At 40.7% G+C, this 24,099-nt stretch overlaps 3 protein-coding genes across 6 annotated transcripts in view; all 3 read right to left on the bottom strand.

Moving 5' to 3' along the window:
* LOC139348429 (carboxyl-terminal PDZ ligand of neuronal nitric oxide synthase protein) overlaps positions 1-5,149 on the bottom strand; it is a 48,319-nt gene extending 43,170 nt beyond the window's left edge. For both annotated transcript variants that reach the window (XR_011603401.1, XM_070988527.1), the window contains exons 1-2: positions 4,725-5,149; positions 3,023-3,094 (exon numbers count right to left, since the gene is read on the bottom strand). Coding sequence is in view for 1 of the 2 variants with exons in the window: in XM_070988527.1 (XP_070844628.1) it covers positions 3,023-3,094; positions 4,725-4,829 (177 nt within the window). In the remaining variant the exon portion in view is untranslated. The remainder of the gene's footprint in view (positions 1-3,022; positions 3,095-4,724) is intronic.
* Positions 5,150-12,008: 6,859 nt separating this feature from the next.
* cacfd1 (calcium channel flower domain containing 1) lies at positions 12,009-18,982 on the bottom strand. Of its 3 annotated transcripts, XM_070989318.1 has the most exons (6): positions 18,487-18,982; positions 18,364-18,450; positions 16,365-16,437; positions 15,425-15,550; positions 15,077-15,184; positions 12,009-14,613 (listed from the first exon to the last, which is right to left on the bottom strand). In XM_070989318.1, the coding sequence occupies exons 2-6, from the start codon at positions 18,416-18,418 to the stop codon at positions 14,523-14,525; spliced, it is 453 nt and encodes a 150-aa protein (XP_070845419.1). In that variant the 5' UTR covers positions 18,419-18,450; positions 18,487-18,982; the 3' UTR covers positions 12,009-14,522. The 3 variants fall into 3 exon arrangements, with proteins under 3 accessions (XP_070845419.1, XP_070845420.1, XP_070845418.1); XM_070989319.1 differs by having other exon boundaries at positions 12,009-14,878; positions 18,364-18,982; XM_070989317.1 differs by having other exon boundaries at positions 18,364-18,982.
* Positions 18,983-19,502: 520 nt separating this feature from the next.
* On the bottom strand, positions 19,503-22,543 carry ptcd2 (pentatricopeptide repeat domain 2). The gene is made up of 10 exons (XM_070988982.1): positions 22,414-22,543; positions 21,879-21,971; positions 21,656-21,785; positions 21,380-21,497; positions 21,192-21,270; positions 21,024-21,115; positions 20,791-20,904; positions 20,617-20,691; positions 20,426-20,539; positions 19,503-20,137 (listed from the first exon to the last, which is right to left on the bottom strand). Exons 1-10 carry the CDS (start codon positions 22,541-22,543, stop codon positions 19,922-19,924), a joined length of 1,161 nt encoding a protein of 386 aa, XP_070845083.1. The 3' UTR covers positions 19,503-19,921.
* Positions 22,544-24,099: the final 1,556 nt, after the last annotated feature.

The following is a 24,099-nucleotide window of genomic DNA, read 5'->3' as shown; positions in this document are numbered from 1 at the left end:
TTTGTTTCCCAAGGAAATTCCAGTACATACACACGTCCTTTACTGAGGCAGTGAGCTGTGGACAGCTACGGCAAATCTCTCCATGTGGGATGCAGCAACGCCAGCCTTTGTCATTCCTCGTTAATCAATTGCGGAGGTTGTTAGAATGCAGGGGGGGTATCTATTATGGAGCACTGGAGCTCTCACACACACATTCATACATACAAACAAGTGTGTGTGAACGCACTTGCGCGCCACCGGGGCGGTTTCTATGCCACTGGTCAAACTGAATGAAGCAAATTCTTATAAACCAACACAGTAGGACCAGTCAGCCATAATGGGAGAAGATTTAACAAAACGCGACTCTGAAAGGATCCACAGGGTACAAAATTGCGTCTTTTCACTTTCTCGCGGTGGGAATGGCAGGTGTGTGCGTGTTTGTGAGGACTCAACTAGCAGAGCTCCTCTGCTCTGTCCAAGCCAGCATCTCTGTTTGTTCAGAGATGATCAGGCCGTGTTGCTCGCTCTCTTCTCATGTTTGCTCCTGTTTCCTCACATCGACTGAGACTAAAGAGATTAGCCGAGGGAGATGAAATGACTATGGCTCTGCCAGCCACCATGCAACCCCTCTCGCTTCCAGGACTTCCTCTCAAGTCTTTCTCCCGGTGCCATCAGTTCATTCCTCACTCTCTTTAATCACACTCGACTCTGCGGAGACTCTGCGTAGTCCCTGAGCTAAAGGGTTGCACTTTTAAATTAAAGACAAGGCCTTTTGCTTTTGTGAGGAGAGATGAGGAGAAAGTCAGCAAGGCCAGCCAATATTCATCTACACAATGCTAATTACATGTGATTTGGCAACCAACCCTAAATGCACGCGCCTGCCCTGAAAAAGGCTCATGTGTTTGCATTCACACAGTGTGAGAGGCTTCACCCAAAAAAGAAGCGGCTGGCACAAAAATACAGTCTTTACTTTCCCATGTGTTTAAAACCAAGGCAGCACAAACAGCGGGTACGCTAACCCTTATGTAAGACGAACTTTAAAACAAGGACGTGGAACTTTGGAAAGAAGACAAAATGAATGAAAAGTTGAACTCACAAGCAGTGAAATACACCCTCAGCCACTTGAATACACTCAGTTTTGCTGCTACAGCCTCACTTGGTCTGGTATGACCGGTAGCTTATGATGGCTAACGTTAGCTAGCGATCTTAAGATAGATATTGCTGCTGTGTAACTGACATTACTGAGACAGGTAATGGACTTTACGACTTCTGCTGCCGTTATGCATATTTAACAGACCTAACTCAATGCATATAACTCCTAAAATGTTTAACTGTTCCTTTGAAGTCCATTTCATGACTTCTTCTCAGAGCAACTGACCAAAGGAAATCTTGTGATAGCGACTTGCGTCCACAGTGGTCGCTGTTCAGTAAAAGTTATGTCGTCTCGCTTTAAAGCTTCAGCTGTAAAGATGACATGACAGAAAAAACCAGTCATCCACCAGTGAGGGTAATAACATAAGTCTATACTTAGGAGTGTTTCTCTAGTCACTGTCAGCAGCAGCCTATACAACAGCGTACTGCTTCATTCATTAGCCATTTAGCTATCCCGAGAGTTACAACCTAAATACATTAATTCATTCATAATTCATTAAAAGCTTTCTTTAGACCTCAAGAGACTTCAATGTACAGAGATACACAAACCCATCATGTATGCATTCACATGTGAGCACACATTCAGACATAAATACGCACTAATGACGCACCCTGTGTATTCTCAAAGAGGAACATCATATAAATAGTGCACAGATCTTTGATTTGATGCAACTTGACTTATGTTTCTGTTTTTCCGGAGAGATAATCTTTTTCTTGTAGCAATCAAAAGCATCTTCCCTGCCTGCCTATACCTGCTGTTTAATGCTCTGCCTCAGCCTGCGGCATATCACCACCATCGTCGTGTTTACTTCACAACCTTATTGATTTGTCAGTTTCGGGATCGCAGGAAATAACAGCCACTATCTGCACACTCAGCCCGTTCACACTGATACAGACTCATAAACAGTCCATAGACCTACTTTTGAAGATGGGTTCGGCTTGCCTTAAATATCTCTTCTGAACAGCGGGGTTCCTCTGATTTCATACACACGGATTAACACTCAAAGCAACGCAGCAGCCACCTACAAACTGGCTCTTTCACACTACAGGAGCCAGAACGAGGTAAGCGTCTCGGATTCCCCAAACCCAAAACGGTGAAAAAAGTTTGAACACTGTGCCTCAAAACTCGTGCATTTTTCAGAGGATACGTGCACATTATGGCTTTTTAGAAGCTCAAAAAAAACAAAAAAAAGAAACTGCACATTTCTTTCAGCCAGGCTTAAGAGCCTTGTCGTGTCTGAACCGAGCTGGTCTAGTGAGTCACACTTAAATTACAGAACCGCCCCGGCTGTCTGATACAGCTCTATGTTAGCTTCTGGAGGAAAATGCTGGCCTACTGGGACAATGCGAGGGAAAAATGATTACATGAGCCCCATAGTAACACTACTGATAGAGCTTTATGGAACAAAAAAAACCCGCCACGGCTGACTATGATATGATAGTGTGAATAACAACGAGGAAAGAGCGAGTGCAGGGCAAGAGAGAGAAGAAATTAAGCTACAAAAAAGGTTGATTTGTGGAATTCAACCAGCACAACACAGCGCAATAAGCCTCAGTCTGACTTTACAGCAATAACAAGCACACACTGTGCCCCTCAACTCCCTCAAAGATAGCCACTATTCAGCAAAGAAAGCCGCACAATCTACTTCCATCTTATTGCCTTTTCTTTCAACCCTCATCCCTACATTGCTTTCCCAGAAGTCGTGTTCTGCTGTCCAGTCAAAGCGTGCGTCACTCCATCCTCAATACAGATTTCATCTGACAGCCGCACTCTTCTGTATTGTGTGTGTGTGTGATTACTGTGCTGCATTTCTGTCCTCCATCATGGAAGAATCAGCACAGGACTGAGTGAGGAGTGTGTGATTACATGACGTAAATGGCTTCATCTTACCCTGATTCTCCTCATGGCTGCCACGATCTCCATCCGGCTGTTGGGTCTGGGCACGTCAAGACTCCCCACATACTGTAGTAAACAATCAGAGTCAGAGATGTTATCCACTGTCTTCCACACACAATTAATCTGCCACAATCATATGTAACAAACTGTTGACTGTGTTGAATCAACTCAGTTCTCAGAGCTGTGACTGATCACAGCCATTGATCGTGCAGCTTATTCTGACTGTGCAAAACATATAAATAAAAACACAATGCAATCATTTGCAAATCAACTGTGTCAATAACAATGGTTTTATGAAGCATTCCTGAGCCCATGTAGTAATATCCTTCATATGATCATGTGTTCACAAAGTGGCGAACCTCGCTCCATCCTCGCTTTTGAACGGCTCAGCCTTTCCAGGATGCCCCTTTCATACCCAATCATGACACTATCACCTGTTACCACTGAACATGTTTACCTGTGGAATGATCCAAACAGGTGTTTTTCGAGCAAACTTCCTATCAACTGTCTACAATATGTACACACAGACAAAAGAATACAGAAGCAAAACAGGAAGACAACTGAACAACTGAAACTCTCACACTGATGGAAAAATGTTTTACCTGGTAAACCGATTCTCTTTATTGAAATGTGGCAACTGGTGCTTCACCCTTTAGGACAGAACATGTTCAATAAGCTGTATAAAGGACTGGCTTTGCCTTCTTAATAAGCTCTATGTGGCTTGCACATATTGAAATGTGTGACTGTGTAATCAAGGGGCCCCGGGGACCATGTTGCTGTTGTTGATAGTATTATTTCGAATACTGTAAACGGCCTGCAAGCGTAAATGAGTAACACTGAAACTAATCTATTTTTTAAATTGATCTGGCTTGTATACTTCATTTAGATATGGATTTTCTTATCAAGTATGCTTTAATATGCACACGCTGCTACAAGAGGAAGGATGCATGTGCGTTCATGTGGCTGGGTGCATCCCACCTGCCATCAGTGTCTTACTCTGCTGTTTTAAGGAAGCAAGAAATGATCTGCGTCCTGGATTCTCTATGTGGTTGTGTTCATAGTGCTCAGTGTAATGAAGACGTATCGAGAAAGAAAGACTGAGATAAGACTGCTGCCTAATAAGCAAACCTAATATGAGACAAGATACAAGGCGCCTTGTAATTGAACTTTGGACCAGATCACTCGCTGGGTTTTAACCCTTTCTTCCACTGTGCTTTCTGTTTCTGCTTCTACCTCCAAAATGAATTGAGAGCTTTAATCTATGCTGCGCAAATCAGCCCAGACAGCTTGGATAAAGATAAAGTTACAGATTGGTGTGTGTGAACAGAGCCATTAAAAACTGAATACTGTGTAGCTGCTTTCCTGAGAGCTTAATAATTCATTGACTTGGGGAAAACCTGAGAATACACTCAGTTCACTTCTGAGCATCAAACATAAGGACATAAACCCCGTTTGGTAAGGTCAGGCTATGCAAATGAAATGCTGAAGCAATCAATGAACTACAATCCGCCTCTGGCCGTGCAGCACTGAAGCACATGTGTGTGGCTGTGCGCGCTGCCATGCGTTCAAACTTGGTGGATCCAGTGAAGGGATCCAGTGCACCTGCCACTCCAGAAACAAATCACAGCGCAACTCCCAAACAGACTGTGCGCGCAAACAGCGTCAAAACAAGCGGGAAAACTCGTGCTGGTTTCACCTTGGCTTGGAAATTGATCCCATGCTGGTAAGCCTCCTCGTTGTGGAGCGGCACCCTCGAGTCTGCCACGTCGTCCACCAGGTTGTACCTGTTCCTCGCGGGCATCGCGGCCACCAAACCGACGACCCCCCCTCCGACACGGCGAACACTGTTTAACAACAGAACAAACAGATGCAGGCGGGCTTGGAAACGCTACAGTCCCGTGTGCGAGTACCGCGCGGCTCCAGGAGTGACTTCCCCGTGGAAGCGCAGTCCATTGTTGTTGCTTCCAGCTTCAGAAAGGGTCCCGTCCTCAAGAGGGACCGACTTAGGCGCCCCCCTTCTCCTGTGACAGTACACCGAGAGACACTGGAGGATGTCCTTCCTGATAATAACGCTTCTGGTAAAGAAACACAGCAACGTGGGGGGGACGTGCGTCTCCAAAGCCGCGGGGGGGATCCAGCGTAAGACGCAGCGTTTCTCTCCGCAGGTGATGTTGCTCGCTGTGGGCTTTTTTTTTTTCTTCTTGAATCCCGTCCTGTTGGTGGCACCGCTGCACCCGCCTCCCTCCCTCCCTCCCTCCCTCCCTCTCTCTCTCTCTCCACAAAGCACAAAGCAAACCCCTCATTGGAGCGAAGTTCCCAAGCATGATGCAACCCGGGGGCGAGAGGAAAGCCGGCACGCAAGTTAGTCCCTCCGCCCCCCTCAGGAGACGCACTTTGAGAGGCTCAACACTTATTCCTGAGAGCATTTCTACACAAAAACAAAGAGGGACTCTTTCACAAATATAAGCCTAATGAAGTTTTTATGCCATATTTTTTTTCCTGCTACCTTATTTTTGTTTCCTTTCCTTTTTGTTGTACTATCATGTGCTTCATGAAGCACTTTGTAACCACGCTGAAACAAGTGCTATATGAAGTTTTTATTAAATATTGTACTTTTTGACAGCTTTAGATACTCTTCAGGATATTTTTTTCCTGTCTGGTGACAAGCAGGGGAAACGAAGGAAAAACCGACGTAAAGTGTCTTGGTGAGGTGTTGGGGCACCAGAGCAGCTTCGGTGCACCTTGGCATTGATTCTTTGACTCCACTGGAGGGATGGACCACCATTCTTTCACAAGATATTTCTTCTTCATTTCAGGTTTTGATGATGGCGGTGGAGACATGTGACCGTGAAGGCCACAGCATGATTCACATCCTTTTCATAGTCACCCATACCTTTCAGTGAGCCCTTGTGCCCTATAGATGGGGCCATCCTGGAACAGACCACTCTCATCAGGATAGAAATCATAGAATAAAGGCGATAATCCAGAACAAATCTGTACTGATTTGCCAAACCATGCCAGCAAAGAGCCCCCCAGCACGACAGAGCCACAGATCCCTTCACAGTAGGGGTCGAGCATTCGGGCCACGCCACACATGCACTCGGCCACTTCTCGAGAATATGGTGAAAGATGACTCATCTCACTATCTCTTTTTCCACGTCTGTAGACCAGTGCAGATGGTTTTTGCACCAATGAACTCTCAGACTGTGCATTCATCTTTGTAATGTGGGCTTTAAACCCTATGATAATATCCCTCTGTGTCATTACTGAGGTACTGCTCCCACTGACAGTCTGATCACATCCCGCAGTGACATTCTCATTCACCTGAGGAAGGGGTGCTCTTCTTCTTCCTTACATATCGCACTAATGCACAAACATCACAGCCATGAAATGTGTGCTGTCATCCACAATTTATGACCCTATTTACTGATGTCTTTGCCACAGATCTAAATGCAGATATCACTTTAGCAGCTGTTCCTATTGCAGAATGACCTAAAGTTAATTTCTCCGATAAATACTTAAGATTTCAAAAAAAAGGAATATCACTTATAATGGCATATTTTCAACATTACTAAAGGATTTTGATACTTCTTCAAACACTGTTTACTATGCATATGGTCAGTTTTATAAGATACGATGCAGTGTTACAGATTTAATAAAATTAAGCTGCTAAAAATAAACCCAACCTCAGCCAACTGCAACCTTACAGCACTGTTTACATTTTAAAGCAATAACAATCCCATAATATAATACTGACAAAGGCCATTCTATATAATAAGCACTTTTACATTTTGATGTCAATACATTTTACGACGACGGGCGACTTTAGAGACCAATAGAGTATTTATACACTGTGGAATTACTGCTTCTATTAGATTACATGATCTGAGTACTTCTCTCTCTGCTGTCTCATGTCATATAACATTCCCTAAATTAAAACAACTTATTTTGCATTTTCAGATCCAAGCAGCATTTTTTCTTATTGCCTCATGCAGCGATTACACTGCAGGCCATGAGCCTCTGGCTAGCTTTATCAATATAAAATGAATCTTTCAAGTGGTAGTTTGCTCTTCATAACTGCATTACAGAGCCAGGCTGCTGATCAAATGGCTGGAATTCATCACACAAACCTCATTTGGCTGTTTTCATCATACTTTGAGTTTCCCCACAGGAGCCCAAAAGAGTCTATTAGTAGATAAGAGCTCAGCAACTAAACAGCCATTATTACCTCTGTGACAAATCACTTTAATGACTACAAAATGACATCATTTGTTGAGACATTGAATGTCTGTTTGCTGGTCATAAAATGGAAACGATGGAGCGTTGATTCTCATGATGCTCAGCCATTCTCAAGCTCCCACCTCTCACCATGTTGTTGTCATATCACTGCAGCTGCTGGTATTAACATTAAACCTGCTGTGCATGTGCAGGCCAATAATAAGCCTGCAAGTGGAGCATCACAGGTTCAGTTCCCATAAAAAAGTGGCCTCCCTTTGTACTAGTAGGAGTAGTTATGCCTTACATAATTAATTAAATACTGGGTTAAATAATTAAAACCAAGGCATTACTGAAATAAAGTAATGGCGCCCCCTGTTGCTGAAGTTAAAATACAATTTGGAGCATGTTTTCCAGATATGTTTTAAGATTAATAATGGATATGAAAGAAAGGGCTTTGTCTATAGTTGGTAACTTCACAGTTCAGAAGAAGCAGACGCACTGAGATGGACTAGTCCTTGAAAATAAAAGGCAGCCAACAGACAACTAAATCCCACTAATCTGCACTAAACGGGCATATTAAGACTGTAAAATGATAAGGTGAGAGAAGGTACCACAAGGGAGGGATTACGCTGATGTAATGCAGTTTTAATTAGATGATGAGAGGTGAGGATCATCAACTTGATTAAACAGGCACAACCAGAAAAACAACCTTTAAAATAGGTTGTTTGACATCAAAACATCATATCCACACGTAAAGTCAGTCTCTCAGATAGATGTTGGTTTAATACTGCTTGCCGTGATGTATGCAAACTGTGACTTGCATGCAATGCAACTACACAATTAAACAAACTTCAGCCACCCACATGTAAAAGAATCCAAGTGAGAGGGGTATAACACTAAGGTTGTGGTTTATTTGTTGACATGTTGATGTGGAAAAAGATGTGAAGGAAGAACATCAAGAGAACTCAAAAGAATGGCAGCAGCATTTCAGGAAAACATGTGGAGACATCTTTAAGAACACCACCAGTCCCACACAGGTTGAGTCTGGTGTGAAAGAACACATTCAGCAGCTCATCGAGACAGAATAATCTTCATGTATAAAACTGAGACTGAGTGAGCAATGATATTCAGACAGGTTTACAGTAGATACTGTAACATTACTCAAGATTTTATATCCAAAAAGCACAATATGAAGTAATATCTGGTTGAAAACTGCAAAGAAATTGGGGGACAAACAACTCCCTTTACAGGTAAATACACCAAAAAAATCCCACACAAGGCAGGATATAAAACAAAATCTGAAAAATAACAAGCTTCAGGTAACCTGGATTTCTGTGATGAGACTGACATGGTATGAAAAATTCTTCAGCACTCACAGCCAAAATCCTCTTTCAGATGTTGTTCTTTGATCATTAATAAAAGAAAAAAAATGAAAGAAAATTCTTGACACCCAGAAGTATAAACCTTTAAGAAGATTGTGAGGCTGCTCACTTCTCAAATGTTACACTTACTTTAAAGAAGGTGGTATTTCTGTATGCTTCCTGGTATGGTCCAAATAATATGTACTGTTTCAGTAACATATACATAGCTTTCTTCTATAAGGGGGTGATCCTCTGTACATTTTAAAGAATACATCTACCACAGTGAATATTTATCTGTACATACCACACTCTTGTACACAAACCTCACCAGGAACCACAGGCATAAGGTGTCATTACTCATACTTAATTAGTATCTGTCTCAGCATGTCATCAATAAAGGAATGACTTTAATTTCAAGTCTTTCCTTTTGTTGTCTCAGTATAAAATGCACCATTCCTTAGCAGGTTTAATGTGCTAGAAAAGAAAGATTTGAGATTAGTCTTACTGATCCAAACAAGAGTAGCAAGGCCAAAGTACCCACTGAATGAAAATGGTAGCACTACTTGTGTCCTCTGAACAAAATACAAATTAATTAAATGCTTAATTTGAATTTGTTGTCTGGCTTCGAGTGCCATTCATGTCACAAACACAGCTTCATGTACAGTGGGAGGACAATAATGAAGGCATCTCATTGAATTGGACTCCCTCTGAAGTATCTTAATCACAATTACAAACACTCTGGGTCACATTAGACTGAATGCCAATTAGTGGTATTTATAAGATGTAGAATAGATACAACAATCATCACTTTGCTGTGCGTCTGTTCAAAGCAATACATGATGACTAACAGATCGAGATGAAGACCAAACGAGAGCACACATCATGGATGCATTGGCTGGGAAAACACATTATTTAAAGTCCACTCCACTTGCTTAGTGTTACTTGGATGCTGTGCAGAATTATGTATTATGCACTTTTCAATGAAGCAGGAGACATAATACATCCAGTTATAGTGACAGGATCTGCTACTACTTATAGATTCTGGAATATTCAATGATGAAGAAGGACCAGATGATCTTTATTTATCTGTATCTGTTGTATTAAACCATATCTGCTATTACTACCACTATCTACAGGTGTTACTAAACCAGGGCTGAAATCTTAGATTTTGCCACTTTAAAAAGGACTAGAGTGGATTTAGTGGCATCTAGTGGTGAGGCTGAAGACTGCAACAAACTGAAAACCCCTCACCTCACCTCACCCCTCCCTTCCCAACCATGTACAAGAGCCTATGGTGGACACAAAACTCACAAAAAGAAACACTGCTCTCTAGAGCCAAGGTCTGGTTTGTCTGTTCTGGGCTACTGTAGAAACATGGCGGTGCAATATGGTGGACTCCATTAAAGAGGACCCCCTTCCTCTGTAGACATAGAGAGCTAAAGAGCATTTTAAGGTAATGAAAACATGATTTATATTTTCAGGTGATTATACACTAATGAAAAAATACCTGTGAATATTGTATTCCATTTCTGTTACATTCTGCTAATAAATCCCCCTGAATCTTACACACTGATCCTTTCAGAGGTTTATTTGACAGATAGTACTGTTGTTACTAAAACATTATTTCCTTTTATTAAACACTCCGTGGAAATTACAACCTATAGTCAGTTCCACCAACCTGAGGGGCCCATGTTTATCCTTGTATGGATGTTGTGCCCACTTGCTCCGCTTCAGATTTGGCCACAGAGAGCATGGACATGATGTGGATTCTGAAGGTTTTCTAAGCGTATTTCAAAAGATAGAAGCGTGACAGCTTTTTAGCATAAATTATCTTTTTGATCCAACTTAACTTGATTTGGGAGTTATGTTCCACAGTGCAATATCCTCTTAATATGTCACATTTAGGAGGCATTTCAAAGGGTTTTAAGTTCTCAGCAATGTCTTTTTCTCTGGGTAAATATGTTGAAATCACCTGCCTACAGCTTACAGCCTGCTGACATACTCTCAAACTTGCAAGCGTGACCACTTCTTGAATTTATACATTGATATTTCCACACAGGCTGAGTGGATTTTTTGCCATTCAAACTGCATTCCAAACATCCATCATCCTTCATTCTTTTACAATTTGAACTGAGAAGTTAGCCTTCACTAATCTCTACCAATGTTAGCTTATACCAACAGTTGACACATACATGACTGGGAAAATAGGGACCTTTGCTTTAATCAGCAAACATAGGCTACTTAACCACATTTCCATAAATACCAGATACTGGGCCTTATATAGTTTGGCCGAACCCTTTCTTTTATCGATTTAGAATTCATTGCGAGAAAGATCACATCCAATAATGCTAATTTCTGAACAGACCTGGGTCTAAAGCCATACTAGCAGCTCTAAGACTTCACTGGCGCAGTCGTGATTTGAGCCAAACGTTAGCATGCTAACAGTAACGATGCTAACTAACGTGGTACAGGTAGTACTGGTAAATTGTTTTAAGACTTTAAGAAGTGTTTTGACGGTACCAGCTACTTATAAACCACAACATAAACTTAATGCATTGGTTTCCACATCAAAAAGTTTAGCTTACCTGGCCTATGGTGATCTTGCCTCGCGCTAACTTGCCTCCATAGCGCCACTTGATCCCTGCTGTGTCGCACACTGGTCGCCATGTTGGTTAGGCCGTCTGCACAACCGCACACTGAGCTCGAAGTTTCATTGAAAATAGTTGTAATAAACTGCTTTGGTATTGAATTTGAGGGTTGTCAAACGTCGGTCATTACATGTGAAGATTGGCCAACTGAAATTAGGCTCCTGCCGATCAAACTAATTGAAACGGGGCGGGCGATTTATATATTGGAACACAGCCAAACATTTCATGAATGAAAACTACCTATATGGTATAGATATTAACCCAAATTATCACATCCCGCCAAAACATTTTTAACTTTTAATACAAAGCCGACCAAGATTATAAATCAGGCAACCCTGGTCACCCCTCAGGAAGCGCGCATTAAGTAAGACCCACCCTCTTGAGCTAGAAAACCAATCAAAAATGACAACCTCTGACTACAGCATAAAATACTGATATCAGTTATAATTCAACTTCACTGAGGTGCTGGTAAAATCCAGGGCATCGACAAAGTAATTAGGCTATTATGAGCCAATCCATCACAAAGATATTGCAATGCTTAATAATGGCGGCACTAGCTAAAAAGTGAGAGGATCACCAAAGTAGGTAGAATGTATCCTGTAAGCGTCCTGAATGTCTGAATTTCATGGCCATCCATCTAATAGCTGTCAATATATTATACTCCAACCCAAACTGTTAACCTCACCATGGCGCTTGAGAAAAAAGTCAGGGAGGGGTGGCCCGACTAAACATAAGAAACCAACACCAAGGTAGTAGTAGCAAGTTTGTTTAATTCGCTAATTATTAACAGGATAAGGATTCACATCACAACACGCATTATACACATATCCCTTACAGCACTGTACTCGACACCTGCAGATGTAAATTCAAACAAATCATCGGAGTCTTGGATACATTCACTGCAATAAAATAAAGACGGATGGCTGTGGACAAGGGAATGGGTGCTTTTTGTTTTCACACCTTATTAAAACTGTAGTGTAAGAGTGTACAGTGTCAGACTGGAGCATAATGCTGGTTTTTATGTAGTTTTCAATCATTTGTGAATGCTGGTTGTGCATGTTTTAAATGTTTCACAAATGCTCAAATGATACTTTCACAAGGTCATGCTTATTTGTATACGAGTTACCATATATCTACGATCTATGCATAAACTACTTTGTATCTGTACGTTGTGCATTTTCCTAAACTATCATACCTGAGAGCTGGTGGTAATGTGTGAATAATCCACTCGGTCACCTAGCAGCCAGTGATAGGACTTATGATAGAAACAGCTGTAAGAGGTACGTGTAAACAGTTATTCCCAAAGCATCCTTAAGACTGATGACACACCAGAGGCAAGGCAACAAAACAACACAAACAAAAAATGGACATCGCTGACCACTGCATACCTCACATGAGTGACAATGGCTCTGATAACTGTGTGGGATACAGACCAATTAGTCCCTGAATCAAGACACTTCCCCTCATTAAACCTTAATGCATTTTGATGGAGTGTTCTAATTAAGACTCATAATAAATATAGCAGACATTCAGTCACAGATTCTAAAACGAAAAAGGGTGCATGTTTTTAAAAGGACATTCCAGTTTTACATTACACAATGTACCACAAAATCTGCAGCCACAACTTGGCTACTGGCTGCTTGATCGCAAGTAATCACATGTAAACAAGCCGTCCCATGCACTGAAAGCTCTTAACGAAATTCCCTCTTTACCAGAGTCCATGCTACCAAAAGTTTAGTGCAGGAATGCCACATTTGAGCTTAAAGCAACAGAAAAATGAACATATTAATGTAGGAAACCAAAATAAAGAACAACGGTCTTCATCTTTGGGTGTGTACATTCCCCAATGTTAAAACAGTCCATCACGCCTATCTATGTTTAAAATCCTTGGCTGTAGTTCAGAGTTGTGTATGCACAAAATCACTCTCCTTTTCTTTTGGGATACTCAATACTTTCTGAAAGTTTTGGCGACTCAAAAGGGAAATTCTTTAGCTGAAGTCTTTACATTTCTAGATTGTTGATCAGAGGTTATGAAATCCAGCTACCACACTTCAATAAATCCAATGTCGCTCATCATGTAGTTGCTTTAAGGACCAGTGTGATGGACTCAGTGGCATCAATTGGTGACTCTTCATTTACTGCCAATAAATCCCCCTAAATCGTACACACTGGTACTTTAAATCTGACATACTATGAAAATCATCGTCACAAATCCTATTATTATCACCACAAAGAGCCTGCAGGTATGCAGATGCTCAAAAGTAGATTAATGAAGGTAAAAACTTAAGGAAACACTGAGGTTATTTACAAATCTGATGTAACTGAATAGATTAAAAAAGGCAGGCAGTTTCTTTAAAACACAATGAAAAAAAAATCGGTAGTCTAGTCCTGTTCAAAATAATTAAAATTACTGATTAATAAAGCAAACACGTACAAACAGACTTTAATTTGTTATCTAATTTAATGCTTAGTCTGTATTGACTTTAATAAGTTTCGTACAACTCCAATCATAAATGGAAGGAGAACTTTTAGTAGTAGTTTCCCTGTTGCCTTGACTTCTAATGCAAAAATGGACAGATTTTCTCTTCTATGAATCATTCATACATTCACATAAACCCCACTGCCCAAAACTTTGTGATGACAGTGAGGTTAGAGCTGCAAAAGAGCCGATATTAATGTTTGGGAGTGCTGCCAAAAACAGGATGACGCACACAGACAAAGTCTGAACCCCATGTGACTTATGTTTACCCAGTGCACTCTCCAAACCAGACAACTCTGAATCACAGCCTCAAAGTCGCACTGAACAACCTGAAGTCAATAATGTACATTTTACAATCACATTAATTTCTGTTTGGATTTCCTGAAAGGCTTTTGGGCTGCAAAGATGCGCCTCACATTTTTCCTGCAAAAATGCCTTTTAGAAAGGCAACAAACAACAAAAGGGAAACAAATAATAAATATAACCCATAAGAAGAAGTAAAAGCATAAAACAACACTTATAATCTAAGGTTTGGAGTCACAATGAGAAATCCCATTTACACACCAGGTACCAAATAAAGGACTGAATCCATCGTCAGCCTGTTAAGATACAGTTAGGTCAGGACATGAAGAACGCAGCACTTTCATTAAATAAATAAACCCAATGCCATCATTGTTACGTAGTGTCAGAAACAAAAGAGAGGAAAGGAACATGGAGGAAGAGGTAGGATGGATGAAGGACAGGGAGGAAAAAAGTCATCTGCAAGAAGTGAAGAGAGGAGGGGCTCCTCACTCCGGGGCGCCGTTTGTTGTTCCCGCCATCCTCTCCTCATCCCCCTGTTTCTGATGCTGCAGTCTGGCGTAAGTCACTGCGTCTCCCCTGAGAGAAAGAAAAGGAAGAAAGGATGCGAGAGAGGGAGGGTGATAAAAAGTTACGATGGGGGAGAGGTGGGTCGATACGAAGGAGAAGCGGGTATGATGGGGGAAGACGACGATGTTAATTGCAAGGTTATTACAGGGCTCACCTTGTCAAAAGTGAATTTGCATAAATCAAGAGGCTCATTAGGGTTGTTAGAACGTCCAAGCATAAAATCAAAATCTTATTAAGTGATTAGAATGTGTAATGCTGCATTTAATATGAGAGCCTTTTTAATACGACATTTTAGCAGGGTGGTTTTACGAGTGAGACACCGAGAGACATGAGTAATTACAAAATGTCCATACTGTGCAGCTTTTACTCAAATAGATACTGATAATATAAAATCATATGAAATTCTGATGCTTCATAACAGCTCTGATATATGACGTCATAGCATGTTTGCAGCTACTAACAGACATCTTACTTTTTGCCTAAAGATGCAAGGCCGTACAGAACTCCTGTAGCAAAGGCGATGGCGTTCCCAAACAAGGTCGTAAAGGAGAAACTCAAGAATATGGGAAACAGAGCCATCCTGAAAATTAGCAATCGAGGGGACAGCCAACAAGAGAAAAAACAAAACAAACAGAAAAAGGTCAGTAAATCATATTAAGTACCTGCTGTGGATAAAAGAGCCACATTCTCAAAAGTATGTCCAATAGCTTATGTAATGTTAATAACTACCAGAAATTCACATTCCAAAAATTTAATTTTTCATACAGTGAAGTACAGTCTCCACTGACATACACTGAGCACCATGCATAGTTGTTCTCACCCACAGTAGAAGAAGGCTTTCTGCCAAGGCTTGAGTTTGTCTGCACGGGCTGCTACTGCATTAGCAAACTCTATGAACTGGCAACAGAACGGGACTTCGCATAGGAACAGCACGAAGGCATTCAGCCTTGAGACAGGAGGAGAGAGGACACAAACACAGCAGTGAATCATCTCCTGCACCTCCACCTCTAACACTGTACAGCTCTGGCTCGAATGATGGAAGTCTGGAGGGAATGAGAAAAGAGCCGCTTTGCTGTCATTGCCATCATTCAAGGTGCACACTGTTGGCTGGAGCGCTCACGGTTACTGGCATGGAAACAGCGAGACAGCTTCTACAGTGAGCTGGTTAGTGGAATTCAGATAGTAACTAACCATAATTTTCATTATCGATTAATCTGCCCGCTTTTTAAAATTTCCTGGAGGCCAAGTTCACGTCTTCAAATGTGATGTTTTCCTAACTATCAGTCTTAAATGTTTACTATCACATCAAACAAAGAAATTCCTGCATGTACGTCAGTATTCAGATTGTTAGCCAATCAGTGCAGTCTTTGCCACAACATGTTCATGCCATGAATTTCTGCACACCTCCGTCATTTGAGCAGTAGGTGCAGCAACATGGCTACGAGAGACTGCTGCTCACTATTGATGGAACATAATACGGTGCATACTAACAGAGGAATGTAAATGAACAGGTCATACAAGTGCAAAAAGCATGGGAAACACATATTACACAAACTGTAAATCTGCACAGTAAAGCTATGACGATCACTGATATTTATGATGGTTTGTATATGACTTTTAAATAAAACTAAAACCAGTTATAAATAAGTGTTTTTTGTATATTTGTCGACAGCATATGGAAAAGTCTTGCCTAATGGACTGTGAATGAGCTAATTTATGCACATGACATTAAAGTAAGCGTAACATTGTTAAAGACTTACACCATCCATACTCCTGCAGCAATGTTTAAAGGGTTCACAGTGACACAGTTCCAGACTCCTGAGATGGCACAGGCTGCATGATTTGGACAAAACACAAAACAGAAGGGCCATTATTAAGATAAGGAATAAACCATTATACAGGAAACATTAGCTACTGGCATTTCATCTCAAATCCTTTATCCCAGAGGGGAGAATAGATCTTAAAATGATGGCTGTTAAGATACATTCTAAAGCCATGATTACTACAGTACACACAAAATTTTCATTTAAATACATGCTGATTGGTTAGCACTGCCTTTACACTGTAAACATGACATGAAAATCAGCAATTCAGAACATATGGAGCATGTACAGTATGTGGGTGCAAGTGGCAACAGAGACAGAAATGAATTTCAAGAATAGCACATCACTGTTCATCACGGAAGTGATTTTATGTTCTACGACTGTGCTTCAAACCTAACCCAAAGTCCAATGTCTGACTATCAATTCTTTGGAATATGTGCTGCAATATGAGATGAGCTAAAGGTTTGTTAACACGCAGAAGCTCATGGGTTTGTACCTCAATGGTGGTGCATTTCAAAAAGGTGTGAAAAATCCATGTCAGGGTTCTACATATGGGAATCTTTAGTGGGTTCTGAAATAATGTGTTATATGGCAACATCACACATTGTAGAAGTGTCAGCTGAAGCAATTAAAACAGCAGCAGTAAACCAGCCATGGATGTCAGTTCTAGAAATACATGCGAGGCGTATCTGCTGGAGTGAATTTATGGCTAATTTTAAACATATAAACACAACTAACGACATGTCAGCTGTTAAAATTACCATTGGTCCTGTGTATGTGTGAGTGTGTGTAACGCATTCATTACTTCTGGCAACATATGGTTCAGGGTGAAAAAAATAATCCCTCTCAAATGCAGAATCTGCAACTAACACACTCCACAAACAGTCATTTTGACTTGTCAAACACAAGTGTGTCCAGCATGATCACTAATAGCTGGACTGTGTAGGTGTGTAGGTATGCTACTCATGTGTGTGAGTGATGCAGAATGTACAACAGAATAGAGTACGGGTGCAACTAATGAGCATTTTCCTCATTGATTAATCTGCCAATTATTTTCCCAATTTAATTATTTAGTCATTTCAACCACCACAGTTTCCAAGAGCTCAAGATGATACCTTCAAACACTTTGTTTTATCACAGACCATATACTTTATATATTTTTGTCAGATTCGGGCTGAAACTCTGAGTAAGAATAGAGGATAAATGTGCATAGTGTCTATGTGTCACAAACAATGGAGGAACTACAGTATGTAGAATATCCTTCTCCTTTAGACCATCCAGCCTCCTTAATAATACAGAGCCCATTGAATATGCAGTGCCCCAGGTGGTAAATGTGATACAGGCACTGTGACTCTGGTGTCACTGTGAAGGAGAGAGGGACAGACGGCTGCAATGCTGCTGCAAAACTGCAACTCCAGCAGTATGAAAAATCACTTCTGTGCAACACTGAACTCCTGAGGAAGAAGCCACGAAGCTGCTGTGGAGTACGTGTGTCCATACCATACTTAATTTAAGAATAACACGCTGTTAGGAAATGAGAAAGCCCTGCAAACATGCGGTGTCCAGCAGTGGCTGCTGCAGTGAGGGGACAATGGGCTGTGACAAAGCTTTTGTCTGACCTGGCTCAGCAACTGGAAGTATATGAAATCAAAATCATGTTTTTTCCAAGTACTAATCTGATGCCTTTGTTGCGCTGTCTCAACTCTCACCCACATATTAATGCAGAGCTACAGAGTCCACACAATAAACAGTACCAAGTATGCTGACGAGACAATAAATACCTGTCTGTGGCAGAAAAAGGCACAAACTTTAAACGTCAACTAGCAAACTAAATAGTTCACTATACGTGTAGTTATGGTAGCATTTGGATTTCTGTCGGCTTTTCACGTATATACTCATAAAGTGACACAAGAAATGGACTTTGGCAACTACTTACATATTCCTCCCAAAACCCCAGCTATTTTGCAGAGCCATCGGTACCACCATGTCATGCCATCATCCTCCGGGGTGGCTTTAGTAGACGCTGCAGTATCTTCAGAGCTCATTGTGTTTTTGTAGCGATGTTAGCTTAAGCTGCCTAAAGCCAGTGTTTACAGATGTCAGCCTGAGACCCCTGAACAATAGCTAAGTTAGCTAGTCGAAACAAACTGCTCACTTGTTTATTACATACGACACAGCGGCTCCTATCAGTAAAACCAGATGTAATCTCAACTTTTAAGTATTTTTTTTTATGTTTTCTTTCCTTTGTCTGAAGGGGCCAGCTGCCTAGTGTTAACAGCAGCTTGTCACAAAGCTCACCCCCTCCCCGTCAGGCTAAACCAGCTAACCGGCTAGCTGATGCTAATACGCACCGCCACCGGCCGCCGCTAGGAGTGGATATCACCGCTGCATCCGTCCCAAACTATCTTGAAAGCTTTTGAATAAACAAAAACTATCCAGAAGTCGCATTCTACTGTTCCATCACTGTCTGCTACTGTTCACCACCGGGTTTGTTTGGGTTAAAGTTGTTCTCCTCCTAGGCTACTCCTGCCCTGCCGATGCCAGCGGTGCATTGTGGGAGAGATTTGATGTGCGTCATGGTTTGTTTACATGGTGTTCCGATCAGCCGATGTGTGTATTGTGATAAATATTTTGCTACATATTTGTTATTACTGTTATCACAGTGTTTAGATGAGAGGTTTCATACGGCAGGTTTGATATTGTAATGTTTTACTTTCCAAAGAAAGTATAAAATGCGTCATGAACTCAGGATCCCCCCTTTTTTTTAATAACAAATTAAATCTGGACTGCCATTTGACAGATTCACATTTTTTTTAAGCGTGTCTTAAAACAATAGGTTTATCTGAAGCCGACATGAGACAAAATACTCTGTCTGAAAAAGATACTAAATCACTAAAATTTAGAAAGAAATATAAAGCTTTATTCTTTAGGCTGCTGGAGCCTCATTAGCTTCAGTTAAACTTTTAGATGTACTTTCGCACAAAACTTCTACTGTGAATTTTGTTCCCTGTGTCTCACACTAAAAGCACTCTCTTAATGGCCAGTATGAAAAGGATGAATGATCACAGCTGGTTTCAGAGTCTTTTTTTTTTAAATTGCGAACCTATCCTTTAAAGATGGCAAAACAAACGGTATGAAAGAAACATTTTTTTTTCTTCTTAAATATCTGATTCATCTTTAATCACTCACTCACATTTTTACATACAACATAATTCCCAAACTACTCCATTCAAAACTATAGTATCCTGTCATCAACTTTGACCTGGCTGCTGCATAAAAACATAAACTGTGACCTTTTTCATGAAATTTTGCATAGGCACGACAAAAAAGGGACAAACGTCCATTCTGCAGAGGGATGACTGAGTCTGTGTTTCAGGAGAAGTAGAAAAAGCAATTTTGACAAAGTCAACTCCAGCCACAGTAAGTGTTTTTTGACTGGCTTCATTCAGCCTCACATCAGACAGTTCAGTTAAGGAGCTTGCACACAGCTTCTCTCACTCTGACACCAGAGCAGCATTTAGTGGTTTAAGGGTCCTTTTGCTGGTCCTCCTCTCCTCCTCTATTGGTTTCCTCTTCCCTGTGGGTGTCTGGCAGAGCATATCATCGAGGGTCTGCTTGGTCACCTGATCAGCTTGCTCAAGCTTAGTCACTATCTGTTCCACATTCCTCATGTGTGGTTGGCCTTTGCTCTGCAAGCGCAGCACATCCACCTGAAAGAGGGAACAAGAGGTCACAGAGCTAACTCTTTCCGTAGATTGTGCCAACTCGCAATAATTCTGATCAACAGTCCCTGAAAGGACACCTCAAACCTTTTTATTTTTACATCAGGTTTGTCATTATTCTGTTCACATAAAAACGATGTAGAAATGTATAAAAATCCCTTCCCCATAATGAAAGCTCTGTTGTGCTTAAACCTTTAATTACTGCATCCTTAGATAAGCTGTCACATCTTTTTAAGCATCTGCATCATTGGTCCAACAGTCAGACGTTTAACTTACCACCTCCTGAGAAAATTCAGGCTTCTTCACAAAAGAGGGGCTTTTAGCCAACGTGGCTGCAGACAGGATGGGGATGGCATCTGTCACTGCTCCTGACTTTGCCAATATTAGCACCTAATTGCAATAAAAATATTAATCACTGATCAACAACAGCAAGAAATAATGTCTGTAGTTACATGATGCACCCTTACCTTCAAATTTTGGCATAATCTGCTGTCCGTGCTCATGATTTGTGAATATAATGACTGTGACTTTTCAATGTCATTCTGGAAAAAAATAAAAGGGAAAACAGATTACTGGTGATATTTTAATATTTTCATCACCTTTCTGCATAAATGAAAGGAAGAAAAGAAGATATAACTCACCTGTCGAAGTGCTAATGCTATAGCAAAGCAGAAAGCATGTCTGGGGATCAAGTTCCCTTTGGTCTGTCTTTCATCGATCAGTGCAGTGCAGATCTTGTAGGCCTCCGGGGTGTTCTGACGAGCATAAAACAGAATATTAACTGACTGCAAGGGGTATTTACATCTTAAAACAGGATCTCTCCTTAAATAAGACTCTTGGAACTGTGACATAATAAACTTAATTTAAATCTTACCAGTTTATAGCAGGTGCCAAATGCCAGGGTCAATGTGTCTTTGTTGAATGGTACAGCATAGTTCCTCATGGTTCTTAGTACCTCCAAGGCCTCTGAAATAAACAGCATTTGGAGTATTGTATACATGTGATAATAATTTCAGGGAAAAAATGTTAAACTGTCACTTACTTTCATAAGCGCCTTTTGTGAATAACATGTCTATGGCGATGTTAAAGGATGTTGAGTCGTTGAAAAATCCTCTCATACTCTGTTCAGACAAGTGAGAGGAAACTGTGAAAAGTATCAGTCCAGTCTTATTTTTCCTTCCAGCTGCACTTTGCCAATAGGCTGGGTTTTGGTTACTTTGGTTGTTTTACCTCATCTGTCAGTGTAGCAGCAGCCAACTCCTCCTGACCCAGCTCATAGCACAGTCTCATGAAGAGAGGACCAAACTTGAACTCTCCATGTGCAAAGTTCTGGTTCTCTGTGTGATACCTTGTGGACGCAAATTAAAGGAACATTCATACATAATTCAGATGCTTTATACCTGATGATAGTCAAAACCTCTCTAATGTTTGTGAACACAAAAATGTTGGTGCTAAAATGGTGTGTGTTTATGCTTTACAAATTTGCCAATAAAGGCTCTACTATACCTATAAATGGCATCTCTGGCTATCACCATATGATCTGCAGACTGGCACAAGTGAAGGAGAAGCTTCAGCTCGTCTTTCAATATCAGCTCATTACTTTGCAGCTTCTGACTGAAGACCTCAAAATAATCTCCTGTGAATCGAGGTGAAAACATGAGCTGTTGTGCATCACAGCAACACACGACAGAACGCTGCAGCTTAGAGCCAGTGAGAAAAACTACTTCACCTTTCGATCCACTGACAAGGTGAGCCACCGCCAGCTTCCTTTGCTGGAAGTTTTGTAGTTTGATGACATCCTCTGACAGGAGATGCCTCTTAGCTGCAGAGAAAACATTTTTTAGACGCAAATACCTAGCTTGCTATTAGTTAGCATAAGTCAGTAAAGATCACTGGCGAAGCAACCACCAAAAATAAATCAACTCAACTTCTCGAACAGCTTGTTCTACTGAGAAGCCCTCATTTCATAATTTAGCATAACTTGTTAGCTTGTACTTACGCTGCCATACGTCTCAAAATGTCAAAAGAAAATGGGCAGCATACAGTTACTATAAACGAGCAGGTAAAAACCCAGATAGACCGACTTTCCGGTGGATTTTTAACCGTTAAATCATTTAACAGTTAGGTAACGTTACTGCAGCACCTTTGTACCCATGTGGGATGTTTACAAGGTGCTAATGTAGCTTCTCTGTCTGTAAATCAGCCAGTTTTAATGGTCAGCTGTGACAGACAAGGCACACGTTGACGGGTTTTATTCAACTTACCTCCAACACTGCCTTCAAGCCAGCCGGACTGTGGAAGACCACAAAATACCCCTTTAGAGGACTCACGTACCAGTGACCGACAATATTTAGCTATCCTCGCAAGCGCCATCATGCCCACTGACAATACCATGGAGATGATAACATAGGGGATGCTATTGTAGATGTGATAGAGTTTTAAAACGCCAATTGTTGCCTGGAATAGAAAACCATATTTTTAGATTCAGTGCCACACGATAATACTTTGATTCGAGTCAGACATTGTCCGTAGCTAGTTGTTTTATTCCAATTTTGTAATACGCAATAAGCAGTTCGTCCCATCCACTATGGCAAATGGTATCACCCAATATGGCGGCACTCAGTTATCTGGCTCAAGAGTACAGTAACTTTTTACTTAATTAATAAAAATAAATATATGCAAATGTAGTTACTTAAGTTTATTTCAACTCTGTCAGACGAATCTCTTTTCATTTTTGTTGTACATGTTTTCTTCGCCAGAAATGGGAAAGCATTTTATCACTGACCAACACAGCAACCAAAAAGGTGTTCAAACCTGCAGGTGGTGCTGTTGCACTGCACCAGAAAATGTGTAATGAGTTTGTCGCTGTCAGGAATCTTAAAACACAATAATGTACACAACAACAACAACAACAACAACAACAACAACAACAACAACAACAACAACAACAATAATAATAATAATAATAATAATAATAATAATGTGTGTAAGAACTGTGTTGGACGCAGACTCTCATGTAGATATATGCACTTTGTCTATAGTATGTATCATTAGTTTAGTGATGCAAATTAGTTCAAAATGTTTTCATTAAGAATGAGTTGAGTCCCACAGCTCCCAGGCTCACCTCAGATTTCCATTGCTTTTGACTCTTTCAGTTGGCCGTAGTCACTTTGTAAATCTTGCTGCTCGTGCTTTTTAAAATGAATTAATATATTCTTTTTGGATTTTATACATTTTTATTGTTTTATTTCTGCAGTTTCTGCCTCAACTGAAGATATACGTTTATAACATTAAAATGAAAAAGCTGTGGGTGACGTTATGATTGCCAAACTGTTCAGAATCGCTTTTTCATAAGGTTTGTTTTTGTTTTTGTTTTTGTTTTTGTGAGTGACAAGTAGGCCTATCATTTCATTTAAACCTCCACTCTACTTTAGTATAGGAGGCCTCAGTGAGCACCAACCCTGCCACCAGCCAGTGTACCCATTGACCTGAACAGCATTACATAACTAAGGACTTATTTCCCTACAAAGGACTCCTTGTAACTACTCTGGATATTTTTTTTTTTTTTTAATCATATCAGAATGCTGATAGTAGTCAAATCTAAAGTCTTCTTTAACTGTTTATCACACACAAATGCACGTGACGGTGAATGTTATTTCCTTCATACAGGATTTGATGGTGAGATAGTGTGTAGACTTCTGTGGAAACATAACCTCTAAACTTGCAGTCATTTTGAGAAGTGAATGCAAGTTGTGAAAAAAAAGAAAAAACATCGCTGCAATGATTAAGGTGCTTCTTAAATTAACTCCTAAGACAGACTATCTTGCACAGAGAAAATAGGGCTGGGACAGGGAGGTTCCCCACTGTTGCCTTGGCAACAAGATCTCAGCCCATCCAGCTGAGATTGCTTGCTCAGCCAATCAGACACAGGGCCTTGGATAATTTATGGT

This window comes from Chaetodon trifascialis, chromosome 20 (assembly GCF_039877785.1).
Source record: "Chaetodon trifascialis isolate fChaTrf1 chromosome 20, fChaTrf1.hap1, whole genome shotgun sequence".
Taxonomy (NCBI): Eukaryota; Metazoa; Chordata; class Actinopteri; order Chaetodontiformes; family Chaetodontidae; genus Chaetodon; species Chaetodon trifascialis.
Note: the sequence above shows the minus strand (reverse complement) of the source record. Positions and strands in the feature narration are given on the sequence as shown.